Source organism: Astyanax mexicanus, chromosome 17 (assembly GCF_023375975.1).
Source record: "Astyanax mexicanus isolate ESR-SI-001 chromosome 17, AstMex3_surface, whole genome shotgun sequence".
Lineage (NCBI taxonomy): Eukaryota > Metazoa > Chordata > Actinopteri > Characiformes > Acestrorhamphidae > Astyanax > Astyanax mexicanus.
Window position 1 is genome coordinate 20183314 of NC_064424.1, and position 20933 is coordinate 20204246.

A 20933-nucleotide genomic window follows, 5' to 3' on the forward strand; every position below is an offset into this window, starting at 1 on the left:
ACAATATCCTCAACTAAACCCAACTGAAATTGGTGATTTGGGATGAGCTGGAGCTTCACAGCGTAAAGTAAAAGCAGTAACTATTGTTCAGCACCTCCATGAACTCCTTTAAGACCCTGAGAAAACTATTCCAGGTGACTTTACCTCATGAAGACACTGAGATTAAAATACCAAGAGTGTGCAGATCTGTCCTCAAAGATAAATGTGGTCAATTCTGGTTTGTTTAACACTTTTTTTTTTACAAAACAATTGTATTGTAATTGTAACAAATGTGTTCCTGTAGAGCTTTGATGTCTTCAATATTAAATTTACAAAGTAAAATATCATAAACAGAAAGAAAAGACATTGAATGAGAAGAGGTGTGTCTAAACGTTTTACTGTAATTGTTAAAGTTGAGTATAGTCAAATAGTAAAAGAAATAGTAGAAGAATAGTAAAATGGAAAAGATTACATGCCCATGTAGGGTGCCTGTATGGGTAGTCCAACTAGGAACCAGAAAATAATGTCTAGAAGCTTCACATTGGCCCCATAGTGATGTGAGATGTCAGTGCTGCGCCCCATAAAGGTCAGTGATTAAACATTTTTTTTCACAGAAAACTGAGCAATATCAGTTTTTTCCACCTTCACCTTTTTTAACTGAAGATTTACAATCAGTTCGCATGTTATCCTGAATGTAAGGTTTCTTATATACAGTATGTTCACAAGATGCCAAATTGCATTTTTTTTATATATTGGATATAAAATACATTATGTGTGTACAGGCTTATGTGTTTATATGTGAGGCTCACCTGGGTGGAACGTAGGATCCAGGTGGACATAATCTCTAAATGGGTTTGTACTTGTGTTGTAATTAGCACCCAGTTGTGCTTCCCAAATGGGCCTCATTGTTACAATGCACCTTAGTCTCATCCTAAAAGAATCACCAATAATTTACTTTTTTGTTTAAATCATCTTCTCATGGTGCTGTGTGGCCACCAGTGGTAAAATTAAACTCTCAGTTTATCAGATTATTTGATTTAACCCCTTTAGAATATTGGTCTATGTCAAGAGTGTGAATTAACCCTTTTACAAGCCTTGGAACGTATACAGGCGACAAGTGTAGATGATACAAAATATCAGGCAGAAAATTGACATAAATGTTGGCCTGTTAAGGGGTTAATTAAGTCCAAATAATCTCCATGATTTAGGACTCATCCCAAATGGTAAATTCTGAGATTGTTACTGTAATATACTAAATTCACTTCTTATTAATAAAGGCTATAGGCTATAAATATTGTATAGTTGTTTATAGTCTTATTATTAAGTTTTATTCGTTTTTTGGCAGCATTTTAGTTAGCATGTCCATAAAGCTTTTTCAAACAATATTTACAAAAAAACAAAAACAAAATAGGATTGTTTCTGGCTGCTAATTTTAAACAGACATAATGAATGTTTTTATGTTTCCTAAAAAAAAACCTCGGAAAACATTAGATTAATTTAAGAAGGCGTGGATATGCAGTGTACAACCCAGATGGGGGCCAAGTTTAACCCCTTCTGCTCCCATCACTGACCCTGAGGGGTGGTCATTACTGAAATCCATAGGTGATAGGTTTGACCAAACTTGGGTTAACTACCCATACAAGCCCCCACAAAGGTACTGTTATCTGGGTGTTTTATAGGATCACGTGGGAAAACTTGTAAAAATCCATTTCAGCAGGTTACATCATGAAATTACAAAAGTGGAACAGTGAATGAGTCATCATCATCATCATTATCATGTGGGAAAAATCACAGAAGTGCGTCCGGATGTGGATTAAAAACAATATTTTTTTTCCACTTTTTTATTTTTATTTTTCTGTAAGAGCTAAAATCAAGTGTTAATAATGGTGCTAGTTAGTGGTCAGCATCTCCTGTCCTCATAACACCCACAGCATAATCCAGAGGTAGGCTATTTGACAAAATAAGACCTCCTTAAATAAGACAAATAAAAAAGCGTAATGTGTGACAGCAGAAAGACAGGCAGAAACAAAATAGGACAATAAGGTCCTTTAAGCGGGCTGGCGACCGAGGCTAGTGCCTAGGACTGAGATAAACGGATTTCCCAAAATATATACGTATAAAGATAAAATAAATAAAAAACACACGCTGTCATACAGTCACTCCTTTTCTCTCCTGTAGCTAAACACAAGACACAAGGGCGACGTGCTCGACCTCCCATCCTCTCTCTCTCTTTCGCCTTTTTTCTGTCTCCTTTTCGTGCCTCGTCCTTCTCTCCTCATTACAAAGATCTTTTTTATTTATTTATTTATTATTATTTTCCTTTTTTTGTATTCTCACAAAGCCCCGCCTCCGTCGTCTGCACACAGAGGCGAGACGCTCCGCCAACCAACGTCCTGTCCAATCACACACCGGCGGCTGCGGGAAGGACTCCTCCTATTGGTCGGTCAGCGGTAAAGCGCTGCGAGACTGATGCGGCTCTTGACCAATCGGAGGCGGCGGTCGATTCCTCCACCAGTCCCCCCTCCCTCTCCTCTCCCCCCTCGTCCTCCTCCTCCTCCTCCCCACCGCCGCCGCTCACCCTGAACTGAGCGCGCTGCTGACGTGCTCGTCACGTGATGTTTTCGCTGGGTTGTAGTGATGTGTAGCCAGCCACCATGAGTGAAGAAGAAGGGGAGAAATAAAGATTGATAATGGCAGCCAGCGATTACGGCTCGTCTGCGAGCATGCAACGTTCTTGTCGTGCGTTTGGTGCCGCGGACGCGCCGGGGCGAGCCCTCAGACAGCGGTGAGGATTTTATTATTTTACACCAGCGCGTGAAATCTGTATCGGGAGCTGCGCGCGCGCGAGAGAGAGCAAGAGCGAGAGAGAGAGAGAGAGAAAAAACAGGGGAAGAAAATGGGCCGTGCAGCGGTGTAGCGGAGGTAAAGTGACCTTTAATCGCATTGTCCCGTATGGAAGATTTGCCAGATTTCCACAAGAACGGCGTGATGTTGTCGCTGGATGCGCAGCCGCGTCGTGTTGTCACGAAAACAGCAGCGGCGGCGGCCACGACCAACGGCGACACCTCTACCGGGGAGCCTCCATCCTCCTCCTCCTCCTCCTCCGCTGCCGCCTCCTCCTCCTCCTTCACAGTCAATAGCAGCGCCTCCCGCCTGCCCGTCCACTTGACGGCCTCTTCTCACCAAGCTCCCCAGCCGAGGAGACATCACCCGCCTTACCATTTCCGAGTCCATCACCTGTTCCCTGACGACAACACTCAGGAGCCCCTGGCGAGGAAGAACCTCCCCGCGCTTCAGTACAAGGTCCATGACTCTGCCTTTTGCCGTGTGCTCAGCGCCGACACCACTGCTGCTGCCCTCGCCGCCGCTGCCGTATGCTCCAGCGGCGTGGACCGAGACATCTGGAAGTGTGGCTATCTCCGCAAGCAGAAGCACGGCCACAAGAGGTTCTTCGTCCTCAGAGGCCCCAGCAACCTGGGGCCCAGCAGACTGGAGTACTATGACAGCGAGAAGAAATTCCGAAATACCCTCAAAGCTGCTGCTGCTGCTGCCTCCTCCTCCTCCTCCTCAACTGCCAGTGTTGCTTGTCCTCCCAAGAGGGTCATTTACCTGTCCCAGTGTTTCACTGTCAACAAGAGGGCTGACGCCAAGAACAAATACCTCATTGCCCTTTATACTAAAGACGAGTACTTCGCCATGGTGGCAGACAGCGAGCAGGAGCAGGAGGACTGGTACCTGGCCCTCACCGAGCTGATGACTGAGGGCAAGAAAGGGCAGCTGGACACTGACGAGCTGGACGACGGCTACGGAACCATTTCGCCCGGCACCATATTCAAGGAGGTATGGCAGGTGAACGTGAAGCCCAAAGGTTTAGGGCAGACCAAGAACCTGATGGGGGTGTACCGTCTGTGCCTTTCTGCCAAGACAATTCACCTGGTGAAGTTGAACTCAGAGACCCCCGCTGTAAACCTGCCGCTGATGAACATTCGCCGCTGCGGCCACTCCGAGAGCTTCTTCTTCATCGAGGTGGGTCGCTCCTCTTCCATCGGGCCAGGTGAGATCTGGGTGCAGGTGGAGGACTCTGTGGTGGCTCAGAACATGCACGAAACCATCCTGGACACCATGAAGGCGCTGAAAGCATTTCCTGACTTTAGGCCGCGGAGCAAAAGCCAGTCTTCAGGCTCGAATCCCATCCCCTTCATTACAACTCGGCGCCACCTCGGCAACCTGCCACCCAGCCAGACAGGCCTGCAGCGCGCCTCCAGAACAGATTCAGTGACTGGAACGCCCCCCACAGGTAAAGGAGCAAGAGGTCAGCGCTATCGTACATCCAGTGAAGGTGAGGGGACTTCAGACCGGCCTCTGAGCTCCGGCACAGGCAGCTTGGTGCACCTAAACACCCCCTGTTTGAATGTGGGCAGGGAGGAGAGTGGGGGATGCTGCTGCTCTCATGCCTCACCCGGCTCTGCCCACCACACCCGTTCCGCCTCCCTCCCTGTATCACATTTCCTGTCAGCTACCAGTCCCATTAGTGTTTCCAGCAGCAGCGGTCACGGATCAGCTTCTGACACACATACACGTCCCTCCAGCTCCTCCATATGTGGTTCCCCCAGCGATGGTGGTTTTAACTCCTCTGATGAATTCTGCCCCAGCCCTTGTGACTTTAGGTATTTCCGTGCAAGCAGCAGCACTCCTGAATCCCATGGCAACACTCCACCCATTAGGGAGGAGTATCGGCTGGTGGACTACATGGCCATGGACTGGCACAAAGAGACACAGGGCGGAGCCAGGACTTTTGAGGAGGAGAGTAGTTACATGGAAAGAACTTTCCTTAAGCTTGCACATTCCTCCAAGCCAAAGCTTGGCAATGGTTTAGGTGTCATGCACCAGAAAGCTACACAGACCTCATCTTCATTAGATGAATCAAGCCCTGTGGAGTCAAAACGGCACCCTGTCTGCTCGTGCCTCCTTAAAGCAGGCTATAAGTCTTACTCTGAGTTACATCACCCAACCAGGCCTCCCTCGCTCAACTCTGACGGTCAAAAGAAACTGCCTAAGGATGACGGCTACATGCCCATGATGTACAACATTGTCCCCTCTCCTAATGCAGATTACACCCCTATGCAACCCAGAGCAAACCACCCAGCCACTCTGGACATTCATCCCTGCTCTTCGCAACAGGTGGACAGGCATGGATATATGATGATGCTGCCTGCAGACAGCCCTTCGCCAGGATTACCCAGCCCTTCTAACAGAAACCAGGCGGAGTATGATGATTATATGGATATGTCTCAAATTGTCTCAGCTGAAGGATACACGCAGTCCTCCCCAGAAGGCCCTAAGTCTCACGGATCATATTTTTCACTTCCGCGCTCCTATAAAGCTCCCTCGAGGGAGAACCGCCAGCAGACAGAGTATGTTCCCATGTCACCAGCCGAACCACCAAGCCCACCCAGTCCAGGGGAGTACATCCACATGGATTTTGGTGACAGACCTCCTCATGCTGCTTCCTCCCCATCAGCTATGAACTCACCCTCCACCCCAAGCTCTCAACCCTGCTATCAGCTCTGCTGCTCCTCCCCTGACCATGACTACTTAGGCCTAAACATGGATAGCCTGCTGAAGGACCGCCCACCTCGTCACTCACTTGTTGCTCCATGGAACCCCCCAAATTACGCACGCCCCTTAAGATGCGCTTATGGCCCATCTCAGGCTGATTACAACCCTGAGAAGGTCCACAGCAGATGTGTGGAAGCTGGAAGTCCCTCCCGAATGATCCAGCACCTCTGTGTGACTGAGAGAACACCCAGCCCTCAGATGGAGCCCAAGGTCATCAGGGCTGATCCACAGGGCCGGAGGAGACACAGCTCAGAGACCTTTATCCCTTCACCTGGTGGCACCACCAGTAGCTGTGGCATCAGAGCACCTGCCAACCTCAATCTTGTAGAGGGCAGCAGGTGGCAGAATTCTGCCTCATTTGACAGTGTGTGGTCTCACACAGAAGATCAAGGATCTCCGGACTCTGTTGCCCTCTCTCCAAACTGTGCTACTGGAGGAACACACCGGACCACTTCATCCAGCTACCTCAACTACATTGCTCTGGACCTTAGGGAAGTCCCCAGGATCACACGCAATGCCCCCCCTCCACACCCAGCCCATGGGACCCTCCAAGAGAGTGAGGCCTATGCTGGTATAGATTTTTCCATGTCAGGAGGACACACCACTGCCTCAAAAGGTTGGTTGTATTTCTGTCTCCCCTTTTGCTACAAGTTGAGTGACAACTAACCCCGCAAATGCATGTGTGGCTTTAAAAATGTCCTTTTGCTTGTTTAACTGAAATGAGAATGGAGGCTTGTGTAATATTGAAGTTGGGCAAAGTGCAATGCTTGAAACTTTGTTTTTTGTTTATTCTCTGCTTATTTGATGTGAAATGGCTGCTGTTTACAGTGTATTAAGCAGCGAAGTTAAGAAGTATCATTTCAGCACTGAATAGTCATTGCTGTCAATACAGTGAAAAGAAGAGGAAAAAATCCTGTCCTCTTAAAGACCTGGATCACTTTTTATTTGAATTCAAAAATACTTATTTTTTTGCACTGAAAACTGCACTTGCACAAATGCATTACCTTTCCGAAGTTTGGAATCAGTAAAGTTTAAATCAGTTTTTAGTACATATATTATTCATGGGAAAACTGAATCTGAGAAAAAAGAAACGGTGAGACAGAGATGTTGTAATGTCTAAGAAGGCTGTAGAATAAAGTTGATATTCAAAATAACTGTTTTAAAGAAAATGCTTTGAAAGTATTGATCAAATCATATATTGAGGCTAAGAACTTAACAGAACATTATCTAAAAAAATTACATTTATTTACATGTATATTGTTTATAGTTTAACAATGTCTTGTCTAAATGCATTGCATGTTAAAGTATATATATATATACATTGTTTAAATGATCATTGCATTCAAAACTACAGGAATGTTTAACATGAAAAAGTGATTCCAAATTTTTGAATGGTTGTGTAGATGAACTTTTTTGGCACACTACCCAGGTCTGTGTAGGACAGGTATGAATTTGTAAAGTGGGGTTATAAATCCACATTAAAGAAAAACACATGCAGATCGTACTGTCTGTCTTGGGTTTCCTTTCTGGAGACAGTTATTAGGTAAAAAAGTAAGGCTAAATCTTAAATATGAATATAAACAGCTCTGGGCAAAATTAAGAGACCACTTCAGTTTCTGAATCATTTTATCTGATTTTGAATCTGCTATTTATAGGTTTATGTTTGAGTAAAATGAAAATTGTTGTTTTATTCTATAAACTACAGACAATGTTTCTCCCAAATAACAAATAAAATATTGTCATTTAGAACATTTATTTGCAGAAAATATGAAATGGCTGAAATAACAAAAAGATGCAGAACTTTCAGACATCAAATAATGCAAAAACAAAGTTAATATTCATTAAGTTTAAAGAGTTTAGAATTTAATATTTGGTACAATAACCCTGGTTTCTAATCACAATTTTCATGCATCTTGGCATGTTGTCCTCCACCAGTCTTACACACTGCTTTTGGATAACTTCATGCCACTCCTGGTGCAAAAATTCAAGCAGTCCAGCTTGGCTCGATGGCTTGTGATCATCCATCGTCCTCTCGATTATATTCCAGAGGTTTTTAGTTTGGTAAAACCAAAGAAACTAATTTTAAGTGGTCTCTTATTTTTTCCAGAGCTGTATATGTGGTTTGTCTGTCATCCCATCAGTCCCACACATTTACATACACTCACTTTATATCCAGTGTGTTCCTTGTCTGTGTTTGCCGTCTCTTTTTTTTTTTTTAGATAGATTGTCTGCATTACACCATTTAATACCATTTTACAGAGAGAAATGTTTGCAAAATATACTAAAATCATGTGTAATATTGTTCGGGTAACTTTGTGGTATCACAACAAACTTTGCTGTAATCACATGCTATCAGAATTACGGTAAATATGAGTTCCAGACTTTGCTGGAAGTTGCACATAAACACTCCTCCAAGCCGTTGTTTCCTTTGAGCTTTAAACAAGGTGGTGAAGAAAACAATCACTATTGTATGGCACGTTAATACTTTATTTTTTAACAGTGCAGCTGCTGTTAATACTTGGTTGTGCATATTTAACTTGATATCGGACAATGCTGTTTATTCTTTTATCCATAGAAATTTCCCCCAAAAAGCAGATGAAGACAAAAACACATATTTTCATGAAACTCCGAACTTGGACGTGACGTGATTGTTATTGCAACTTCACAAGTGTAAAGTGGGATCTTCTGACTAGCATGTGAATGCAGTATTGCATAGTCTGATGTCATACAGTGCAATTCATAGAATTTCTGTTCTCATTGTTGAGCGTATTCATTATGAGGAGATATCTGAATGGCCCATTTAGTCCTACACAGTAGTATATTCTTTTAAGCCTGCAATTTTCAACAGCCATTCAGCAACCTAAAACTTAATAATTCTAGAATGGTTGTTGAAAAGTTGGTTTGGCTTGTTTCCCCTCTAAATTTGTGTGTAATTAAGATGTAAACAGAGTCATTTAAAGTGAATTGGAGAATCAGAATTACTCATTTTGGAAATACAACTTAGGTTACTCAGATTTCCTGCTATTCCTGCTCATCGTCATTCTTACCTTTAACACACAGACTGATTCACTTTTGAAATTGGATAGTAATTAAAGTGACAATATTTATCTTTTGGACATTATGACCCCTGGTTTCCATCAACAACTCAGTAAAAGAGTCAGTAAGTTTCAGTACAGTGAACTCAGTGAACTGAATTTACGTTTGGTCACGTTTCAACCACTAAATGGTGCACATTACTATTAATGTTTATTGCTTAAAGCTATGTAACAGTTGTTATATTATTTAAATCAAAGCAGGGGGGGGGTGTTTAGATATTACCACAACTTACATGCATGCCCTCTTCTAAAGTTAATGGCTTATATTATACTTATTATTTCTACAAAAATAGCATGAGCTACATTTCCATCTAAACATGAAAACTTTCTTTTCATTGAATGTTTTTTTACAATAAAAAAAAGGATTTGATTATTTCATTTTGTCACAAATTTTAATACAGTATAAAGATAACATGAGAAAAGACACAATGCAACCTTAAAGTTATTTACTCTAAACTTATATAGGCCATGTGGAAAAAGTAATTGTCCCCTCAGCTTATCACCACTGTTGGGATAATTTTAGGTGAGCTAGTTTAGTGTTTCTAAAGTCCATTATAGTTGATTGTAATATATGAGCTTATATAACTTACTTTTGAGTAAAAATACCATTTCCTTAAATTATTTTGACTATTACAAATACTCTGTTTGTAATGTTTCTTAAACTACTGTGTGTCAAAGTTTAAAATACATCTTTTGAAAAAACTAAGAGACCACTTTAGTTTCTGAATCAGTTTCTCTGTTTTTGCTATTTATAGGTATATGTTTGAGTAAAATGAACATTGTTGTTTATTTTATAAACTATGGACAACAATTCTCCCAAATTCCAAATATAAATATTGTCATTTAGAGGATTTATTTACAGAAAATGAGAAATAGCTGAAATAACAAAAAGATGCAAAGCTTCAGACTTCAAATAATGCAAAGAAAACAAGTTTATGTTAATAAAGTTTTAAGAGTTCAGAAATCAATATTTGGTGGAATAACTCTGTTTTTTAACCACAGTTTTCATGCATCTTGAAAACACCTCCACCAGTCTTACACACTGCTTTTGGATTTATGCCACTCGCATCTTCCTCTTGATTATATTCCAGAGGTTTTAAATTTGGTAAAATCAAAGAAATTCATGATTTTTAAGTGGTCTTTTATTTTTTTCCAGAGCTGTATTACTCATAATTTAAGAGTGTAATTTCATTAGTAAATAAAGGCTCAAAAGGATTTTTACTTATTTTTTTAGGGATGCACAATGATATGAGAATTAGCTATATCATTATTTAGCCAATAATTGATTTATTTTTTAAGCATTGGCTGATGTCCAGATATTTCAAACCGATTATGAATTCCTTGTATGCTGAAAAAGGACCATGCGACAATGGCTGATTTAGGCTTTTTTTTATTTGTATTATTTTTGAATAGATCTGTTGTTTTATTTAACTTGTTGAATGTGAAACCAAAAAAGGTGAAAACGTCTTCAGGAGAAGCCTTTTATTTTACTGTTTGTATGCAGTTGGTTTGAAAGCTAAGATTTAAGGCAAATGCATGTTACATTTGTTCATGAAGTTAAACTGGGGTGTGTAGTCCCTCTGTAGGTTATAAATGTGTATATCTGTATAGGCATCTGCAAATACACACGTGGATAATCGGCATCGACCCAGAACTCCCACATTGGTGCATCCCTATTATTTTTATTTAAATATTATTATTTCATCTTTTAAATGATGTTTAAACATGCAGCATTTAAGAACAAAAGTAACAACTAGAAAACTACATTTCTTGAAGGGAGCTGAATAATGCTGAATAATGAGTGTTGCAGCTTCAGTGGTTCCTGCCTCCAGGCAGTGGTGGTTGCTATGGAGTTGCATACTGGTTGCTAGGCAGTTGCTATGCTGTCCTAGCTTGTTGTTAAGGTGTGTTAGGTGGTTGCTTACGTGTTGCTAAGTGGTTGCTGTGGTATTCTGTGGTTGGTTAGGTATTAATAGTGTATTTATATCATGTGCACTCATTCATACTCAAAAAATTTATAATAATCCTGAATCTCGCAATCCGATTTTGTAATCTGGAGTTGGAACAGTGTGATCTAGAATCTAACTAAAAAAATAAAACTGCAGAATGAGAAAATCTTCTGAGAACAGTCTCTTCTTGAAGAACTCCCTGCTTTCAACCTGGATTCACAAAATAATGCATTCCCAGTCAAAATCTTGCTATAAGAAATTAATAGATGATTGTGTATCAAACATAAAAAATGTAACATAATACAACAAGAGTATTCAGGCATGTGATCATACATCAGATGGGCAATGTTTCTCTCCCACACCCTCACATGCATGTATAAGCACCAGTTTAGAAGGAGTCTTGAAATTTCTGGTAATCAAATTTAAAACTTCAAAATTAGTCAAATTGGACTGAAACAATAGAAATGCTGAAGACAATTTCTCACACTTGCCATTAAAAAAATGTCCATGTAATAAGGTGTAAGACATTGGTTTCATTACATCTGTTGTTAAGATAACACCACATTCTATCATAAGCCATCAGTCTGATGTCAAACATGGTGATGGTAGTAGTGTGATGCTCTGAGGATGCTTTGCTTTTTCAGAATCTAGACAACTGGTCAAAATTGATGTAACTGTGGATTCTGCTTTATATCAAGACATCTTAAAGAAGCATGTCTGGGTTATTTAGCAGACAATTTACATGCTCACAGGGCTTTGCCCAGAAAGTTCATGTTCAAAAACCCTAATGTAGCCAAATTAAAATAGGTCTGAAAAGAAGAGGACCAAACATCCTTCAGTATGATTTAATAGACTTATCACAAGTTTTTACAAGCGTTTGATTGCAGTTGTTACTGTCAAATGTGGCACAACTACTTAGTAGATTTAGGTAGGTGTGCAGGTACCATTTCACACATTACACATTGTTACAAAAAAGTGATTGTGTATTTACTTGAGTTGTCTTTATCTTCTATTAAAATGGTAAAATTGGTTTACAGTATGATCAAAGTTAAGCTTATTACAGCATTGTGTACAAAAGGGAATGTTCCAGTCACTTACTGTTGGGGGTGGGCAATATGATGACAAATTTTGTTGATATCATCATCATTAAATTAAATATACAGAAATTACATAAGTATACACCGTATACTTTCAGTATAATGTATTATAGATAGACTTAAATATTGAGTCTATTTCTTAGTGAGTCCAAATGAACTGGATTTAGCACAGCCAGTGAAACAGAAAAAAGTTTGCATCCAAAACTGTGCTATACTGACTATTTCCTTTTCTCTATATAGTAATTCAGATAATTATATAAAACAGATTTTAGCTAGATAGTTAAGCATTTCGAACACAAAACACAGATTGTGAGAGTTTAACATCTGTGTTCTACAGAGCAAACCAAAGAACACTATGGATTATGGGTATTCTATGTCTAAAATATATGTTAAGTGTCATTGTATACATTGTATATATATTTATTTTAATTGCACACCTAGCTGTTTTGCCATGTTCGGCACATCCAATGCCCAGTGTTGTCCTTTGGAACACCCAGTTTTTCAGAAACTGAAGTAAAGCCACTGATGAGTGAAGCAAGTAGTCCTGTGTGTTTTCTTTAAAACTTTATATGCTTTCACCCCTTCACCTTATTTTTAATAATCATCCTCGTCATCACTATCATTTATTATATTATATTATCATTATCATCATTTATCAAAGCTTATGTGTGCTTGTGTGTGGCCCTGCCTGGTACATTATATTTTCCACTTATTGTTCAAATTACCAGATGTTCACGTTTCCTGATGTTCACATAACCAGATTGAAGTGACTCAAATCAGATTTTTTTTTCTCTTATTGTGACATTATTTTTTTTTTCTAGACTTTTATGAACATATTAAATCTGATACAACTGTCCACTTATTATTGATTGTTTGGATTTACCTATCCTGACATCACAAACCTATCTGTATTGGTTGTCATAGGCGTCAGTTCAATCCCAGTTCTGTTACTGTGGATTTAGCATGGGCACGCAACACAAAAGACACTTTGATATTCTATATGTAAAAATCCAAATTTTTGTTTTGTTATATTTGCTATCAAAAATCTGGATACAATCTCAATATGCCAAACATTATAGGCAGTTTTGCAGTCTGTATGTATTTGGCCCATAAGCATGCAGCATGAATGTAATCAGTCAGATTGGATTTAATGTCTTTTTCCTGTTTGAGAGCAGACTGATTCACATTACAGACAGGTACAGGTAATTTACATTCATAAATATCAAGAAAAATGTGAGTTGATCATTTATGATTGTAATGTGAACCTAGCCATAGTACAAAGGCCATTGTTATAATGATAAAGTGAAGATTTGGGGAAACAGGGACCATACAGTTAAAAGCTCTTTCCTCAATGGTTATGTGTTAGAGCAGGGTTAACACTACAGTGTTCAGGACAGAGGGTCTCCGGGACCATCAGTTAGAAGCTGCTGATTTTACTGCTTCTGTAACGTTAAACAGTTGCAACTCTACATCTACATATGAATGGCTACAAAAATGATGAATGATGATTAAATGATGAAAATAACATTTTTTGCTATAAACTAGACTTTTATCCTCATGTCCTGCTATAGCAGGGTTTCTTAGTGTGTGTGATGGTTTTTGATGATACCCTGCCCATACACACCTGATGCATGTCATATACAAAAGTCAGGTTTTGTAGTTCAGTGTGTATAAGTAGGATAATTAATAATCTGGGGAACAGTCTACACAAGGTGGGGAAAACACAGAGGATCCCATATTAAACACTACTCACCCAGTAGTATATGAACACTGCCTGGGCAAAAAAAGGAAGGTCACACACACTAATATTTTGTTGTACAGCCTTAAGCTTTGATTGCAGCACACATTCACTGTGGCATTATTTCAAAAAGCTTCTGCAATGTCACAAGATTTATTTCAATCCAGTGCTGCATTAATTTTCACCAAGATCTTGCAGCATTGATGATGGTAGAGTCTGACTGCTGCACATCCCAAAGATTCTCAATGAGGTTAAGGTCTGGACTCTGTGGTGAACAATCCATGTGTGAAAATGATGATCTCGTGCTCCTCAAACCACTCTTTCACAATTCGAGCCCCATGAATTCTGACATCTTGGAATATGCCGTGCCATCAGGGAAATATTCAGGCAGTCAGCTGACCTCATTCTTTCAGCACATACTGTTGCTGAACCTAGACCCTGCAGACCAACTGCAGCATCAACCCCACATCATTTACTTAGTTAAATCCAGATGGTGACTTTGTTTTGGCCTGGGAGTGTGTGTATGTACAGCTCTGGAAAAAAATAAGAGACTACTTTAGTTTATTTATTTCTGATTTTGCTAATATAGGTATATGTTTGATTAAAATGAACATTGTTGTTTTATTCTATAATCTACAGACAACATTTCTCCCAAATTCCAAATAAAAATATTGTCATTTAGAGCATTTATTTACAGAAAATGAGAAATAGCTGGAATAACAAAGATGCAGAGCTTTCAGAGCTCAAATTATGCAAAGAAAACAAGTTCATATTCATAAAGTGGTTAGAAATCAGAAATCAATATTTGTCACCACAATCACCAGTCTTACACACTGCTTTTGGATAAGTTTATGCCACTCCTGATGCAAGCATTTAAGCAGTTTAGCTTGGTTTGATTCCTGTGATCATCCATCTTCCTCTTGAGAGTTTCTTTGATTTTACCAAATTAAAAACATCTGGAATATAATCATTTTTCAGTGGTCTCATTTTTTCCCAGTGCTATGTTTGTATTATGTGAAATCTGCATGTACACTTTGCAGTAGATTTATGCCTAATGTAGATCAATATAGGGAGGAAGGGGGTATTTTAGATTCAGACAGAAACCAATCTGCACAACAGGAGGCTGAAACACAGACAAATCCCTCAGTTTTTAAAAATATCCAAATACAAAGATAGGGCCTAAGCCAGCAAAAATGAAAAAATGTGCGGGATTCCAAAGACAGAAACTGAAGAACCCTGGAATGCAAGAAGATGTATCATAGACACTTTAATCAAATCTTGTTTGCATTGCTAAATGCATGACATTCATTGGTTCGGATTATTTATCATTTTTGCAACAGTTCAAACAAATCACTGTTGAGAGATATAAATAGTATTTTCTGGCTTAAAAATACCTAGTGTTGCAAGTCTGAACTTACTTTACCTCTCTCTCTATCTCTCTCTCTCCCACACAGAGTAAGCAAGTCATGTGCTGGGAGGAAATCAGGACATTGGGAATCCAATGAACTCTGGAATGCAGAAGAGGAAGCTGCTTCCTCCTCCTCATCAGACCTCCAACTACAAAGACTGAAACTGCACAACCTCTTTTGCTCTGTATCTCCTACATAACTGCCTCAAACCGGTTCCATTTCTTTTCTGTTCAAAAAAGAAAATCGGTTACTTTTTTAATTTATTATTTAATGATTTATTTATTGATTTATTTATTTTTGGACAACAGCTATTGTTTACTTGAGTGGCTGCACTGAGTCTAAATCAGAACTGTGAACTCCAACCAGACATATAGCACTTATTAGTTTCCCTTTATGGTTCTGCTCATCGCTGACGTTCTTATTTACAGACGAGCCGCCATTCCGTTCCCTCGACAAAACCCGCATAGAACTTTGTAAATAGGAGGAGCTTGTATATCAGATAACATTTTGTAAAATGTGCCAACTACTTAGTAGTTCCCTCCGCCACCACAAACACACAGCCACACACTCACACACGCACATATAATGTATATGTAGATCTTGTTTATTTATATTGATTTGTATTTATATGAAGGGTGTATTTTTTCAGGGAGCATTTAGTTGCTTGCAGATCCTGCTTACAGAAATTGTAAAGGGGTTTTAAGTTGGCCGTGTAGGCCACCTCTCTGAACATGTCAGAAACGTCATTTTACTTTACAGCATCATAAGATTGACAGGTGAGGGTTATTTATTTATTTTTTGTTATATATATACCTCTGAGGGCCTGGATACACTGATGAACCCAGTCCGGCAAAAGATCCTTGATGTCTCCCTAATGTCTCCAATAACCCAATGATTAATTTACCCTACACTGTACTATACTTTTAAAACTAAAGACTAAACTGATCCCAAATTAATCCAGTAGTTAACGTTACCTAGTGGTTCTTTAAGCTTTCAAAAAGGTTTTAAAACTTGCTTCTTTAACACACCTGATTCAACTTGTCAGTTAATTGCCACGTTCCAAATCCTGCTGCAGTCGAGGTAGGATGGTTCCTTTGTAGGACTATCCTATGAAGATTCATTTTTAATAAGCTGTTTGTCACACAAATAAAAACATAAGGCTTAAAAGGCTTATTGGTGATGTCACCAGAATGGTGGTTTGAAATGTGTAAAGAAACCTAACATTTTATTTTATTTCTTTGATATATTTTTCTGTCCAATTTAAATCGACTTAACCCACCCATTCCTTAGTCCCCTGTCACTTGAAATGCTTGTGATACTGGGATGGTGAGGACCAGCACATGCCTCCTCTGATACACGTGAAGACTCTCGCCTCTTATGTTCTAATTTCTGCCAATACAGCATCACAGGGCAGCCAAGGCAATGATCTCTCGGGCTCTGGCTGCTGATGGCGAAGCAGCAAAACTAGTGATTCTTAAGTCGTAGGTTTGGGTGTCAGCATCTTAGTCTGCTCAACCACTCAAGAGCTTTAAAAAGTAACATTCTAAAAAGAACTCTGCTCTGGAGGCCTAATTTTGCACAGTTTTCATGCTGTTTTGTGCAGTTGAGAACTGTGGGTAGCCTAGGCAAGGACCTATCTCAGCTGCAGCCTAGGATTTGGAATGTAGCTTCTGAGTAGAGAAAGCACCAAGCATCCTAGAAGATGATTTTAGAGCCCTGTCCTAACAATATTCTATTACTCCTGAACCAAAACAGGAGGACCTTAGTAGTAAGGTTAATGAGTTAAGTTGAATGCTTTGAGTACAGTTGCCTAATTGGGATCCAAAACAGTGGTCCCAACCCTGCTCCTGAAGATCTATACCTTATTCTTTTGGCACCTAATCAACCCCCCCCCCCCCCCAAGCCATTTACTGCCTGCCTTCATAGGTGCTTGATTAACTGTAAGAGGAGCGTGAAATCTGTAGGGAGCCAGATCTCCAGGCTGAGGGCTGGTGACCACTGTTCTGTAGCATCTTTCCAAGAGAACCTCCTTTTTTGGTGCCTTTTGTATCAGGAGCTTGTCTTCATCTCCAGCATGCAAACTAATAATAACTAACATCGTGGATCCGAACAATAGAAGTGATCTTTGCAGTGAGTCATGTACCAAACTGATTGTACTGCTGATGATGAGTCAAAGTTCCTATTATGGGTCTCTCATCATGCTTTTCTCCAGTGTATCCAAGCCCTGAGGGGGTTTAGCATGAAAACGCCACTCTGTCTCCCCTCTCAGAGTGTTCCTTCTGTTAGATTTGAGACAATGCCACACATTGGGCGGTTCATACGATCAATTCTTACAATCAGTTATCGTATATTTAGAGCTAGGAAGCGTTCTTAAATTGCAGAAAGCACTTTTTTGTAGGTACTAGATGATAGCAGTGTTTCCCCCATTCCTGTGGATGCTACCTCCGGTCCATATGACTCAACATGGATCTCATATGGTGCGGTTAGACCAGTGGTCTCCTACTGTTTCTTCTGAAGAGCTATCTTACTGTAGGATTAAAATCCAGTCAAATCTAGCAACCACATCCTATTCAGCCAATCAAGAACAACTGACTCATCTAGTAATTACCTAGTGGTTCAAGTGGGGTGGATTTGGGTTCCCATTGTCTGTGGGAAAGTAGCTCTTCAGGAGCAGGGTTAAAGACCACTGAGTTAGACCATTTTATTGAAAACTCAACAACCTACAACATAAACCATTTAATATAGTATTACCAATATAATACTAATAATTACTGGCATACAAGTTTTAAACTTACAAGGAGAAGCATATGGTTATAAAGTGGGTGGTTCTATTCATACAATAATGTATTCTAGAGCTTCTAAATCTTTAAAAAACTAAAAATTAGGGGGTTCTAAATACTCCTCGGCTTAGATTTAAGTAACAGTAATTTGGAGTTCATATGAAGGTTATCAAAGTTTGGTTGTTCAATGCCTCCATTTCAAAGAACATTTTCTTCAATGCACCATTATTTATTCTTTTTCCAGAGTGTTTAAGCCAGTCTCTCTCAATCCTTGTCCTGAAATCCCTCTGCCATGCACATTTCAATGCTTTCCCAACTTCCGAAACGTCTGATTTGAATTATAATCTTAACTAACAAGCCCTTTCAGAGTTTTTTTCAGGAATATATTAAAGCATAAAGCAAGGAAACCACTAAAATGTGTAGGGCTGAGTTCCTTCAGGACCAGGATTGAGACCCTTCATTTTTTGAGAACATAAATGTCAACTTCCAAGTTCAGCCCTAACCTTATAATCCACCCAACCTGATCATCATCCAGTTATTGCCTTCAGAAGTGTTTGATAAGCTGTAACCTGCTGAATGTGGACTTTCTCCACAAAGAGAAACGCTTGGTGACCACTGTTGTATTGACTGTAATGCCACATCTTCTCTTTGTAGGGATGCACCAGATATTCAACAACCAATATTATACATCTAAAAAATGTTAAATATTTTTTAATTGTAGTTCTGTAATTGCTTTTCTTTGAAAAGCAAGACTGAACAACATTTAATTTAATTCATGCACTGGCAAAAAAATGGCAAAAGTATTGAAAACCTAAAAAAAAATGTGTATTGTGTTCTGTATTCAGTATTCAAGATTTGGCCAAATATTTCATTTTGTTCAATTTCGGTTTTGGACCGAAACTTTAACTTAAATATTGGTGCATCCCTGACCTTTAAGTCCGTTTATTTTTGACATTTTGTCTTGTCTTACATGTGCTGCCAGGTTTAAGAAAGGCCAGGCGAATACAGTATAATGCAAACATCTGTCATGGCATTTTTTTTGTCCATCATTTCCAGAAAAAAAAATCCCTAGAAAATTGTGGCTCGCTTTGGGTTGGTTTCAAACACAGCAGCGTACTGTTTACATTTGTTACAAGATCTGTTTTACGCAGTGTTACGCAGAGATGGTGTTTTTTTAGCTCTTCTTAACTGGATAAGGAGAGGAGATTGTTGTTTTGTTATTTTTTTACTGAACAATGAGGTTACTGAACGTTCTCGTATATTATTCCCGATACTCACAAAACACAGCACTTCACACTGCAAACATACAGTATACCTGGATACTACACTGGTACTGTACTAACAACCAACAAATCCAACCAATCAACCAACCAGCCAATCAATCAACCTACTGTCTATGCGCTTGATCATTCCTTACACGGTACATACTGTAGCCTACTGTTCTACACAACTCTACTCTGTTCTGTATGATCTGTATGATTATGTTGATGATTTATTTAATGAGATTTGGTAATGATTCATTTATTCATTTATTTATGAACATGATGTTTATTTATTGATTGATACGGTGATGTTCACTGTATGTGGGACAGTTTGTACAGAGCATTGCTGGTGATTGCAATTATATTAATATATAACTCGAAAAGAGGGAGAAATTAAGTGTAAATATGACCTTACTTAAGACCATGTGTTTTTCTCACATCTCTTTGTCTTTGCTTTTTTTTTATTATTATTAATTAATTAATTTATTTATTTATTTTTTTGGTAATTGATTTCTTTTTTAAACTACTAAGGGTTATTAACAGTCCCTTTCTTGCCTGTACCTGAAAGCTTTATATGAAGAGATGTTGGGTAGAGGTTGTGGTTGAAAGCTGTGTAGTAAGAAGTGTTAGCTTTACAGTAGTAGTCCAGATGATGTTGGGACAAAGCTGTATGTCAGTGACTTATCCATTCGTTTCAGTGGCAGGACCCTCGTGGCCGCCCTTTCTTTCTTTGACTAGCTTTTGTGTCATGCTATCGTGTCATGATATTGCGTTGCTTTAATGTATGTAATATGTGAAATGGGAAAAAAAAATAACAGTAGTATACCGTTTCTTGGAAACTTTTCTACACAATAACTACAGTGACAACCTGAAAACTAATCAAGCTTGTGTTTTTGTACTTTGGGCTCTTGAGAATCTAGAATTGGGGATAACTCTTATTTGTTTGGAATTGTGGAATTGAGTTATTTGCCTTTTTTTTTTTTCAAGTTTATTTTGCGTTTTGATGAAGGAAGAGAGGGAATGGGGTGTGGGGTTGGGTGGGGGAGAATTTGAAATAGGCAGAGTGTGTGTTGATTGACAATTTGCAGTTTGTCATTTCTCTTGAGGATCCCAGTCAATGCTCACATCTGCTGCTTAAAAGTTTGCGATCAGGCTGAACCACGCTGATAGTGCTGACTGAATCGGACTCATTCTGAACACCGTCTTCCTTTGTAAATATTGTAATTTTTGATATCCCTTTCTCTTGTTGACCATGCTACACAGCACCCACTTTCCTTGATTTCAGAGCGAGGGGTGTCTGAAAGGGGGGGAGGATTTTTTTGTCAGTTCTACATTTTTATATTTTATTTTTGGTGTATATTTATCAAAATTGGGTTTTGCTTGTCATAGAGCTATTGCAATAAAAAAGTGCCAAGGTATTCTTGACTGTGACTCATGCGTGCGTGTTTTCTTATCAGATGTTTGTGATCTGACATGATGCAACACTGCTCTAAGATGTGTTAAGACCAGAGATTCCCCACTTAATGCATCCCATACAAAACGGCCCTTTTTCACACTGCGCCTCGTACACAGGCAGGTGCTTCCCTCTGCTGGACAAAGTGGATGGAGATCATGGCTGGGGTCTTATGCAACAAACAAAAAGAGTCCCCCACCCCCTTCCCCTGTCAGACAGAGAGAGAAAGAGAGAGAGGGTCTGAAAACAAAGAAAAGCAGGAGAGAAAATGCTGATCAGGCCTTATTTTTGTGTCTGAAGGGCTTAGACTGGATAATATATATATGTATACATATATAAATTATATATATATTAGAACATTAAAAAAAAAATATTTCGACAAATACTGTATATGATAAAAATCTTCAGTGTCTTGAAAATATATACTGATACAAAATAATAGATGCAATCGGTTAAGAACAGTGCTTTGTGTTTAGCATCTGCACTGTAGGTGCCCAGTTCAATTTAGCTTGTGATCAAATCAAAGCAAACCACTAAAAACTACTGAAGCTT

The 20933-nt window shown here is 39.3% G+C and overlaps 1 protein-coding gene across 1 annotated transcript; it reads left to right on the forward strand.

Moving 5' to 3' along the window:
* The first annotated feature begins 2604 nt into the window (after positions 1–2604).
* irs4a (insulin receptor substrate 4a) lies at positions 2605–20353 on the forward strand. Its single transcript, XM_007247045.4, has 2 exons — positions 2605–6214; positions 14932–20353. The coding sequence occupies exons 1-2, from the start codon at positions 2932–2934 to the stop codon at positions 14934–14936; spliced, it is 3288 nt and encodes a 1095-aa protein (XP_007247107.3). The 5' UTR covers positions 2605–2931; the 3' UTR covers positions 14937–20353.
* Positions 20354–20933: the final 580 nt, after the last annotated feature.

Bases quoted from the DNA above. Each gene is read 5' to 3' on its own strand.
- irs4a (XM_007247045.4), top strand. From the start codon at position 2,932: ATGGAAGATTTGCCAGATTTCCACAAGAACGGCGTGATGTTGTCGCTG.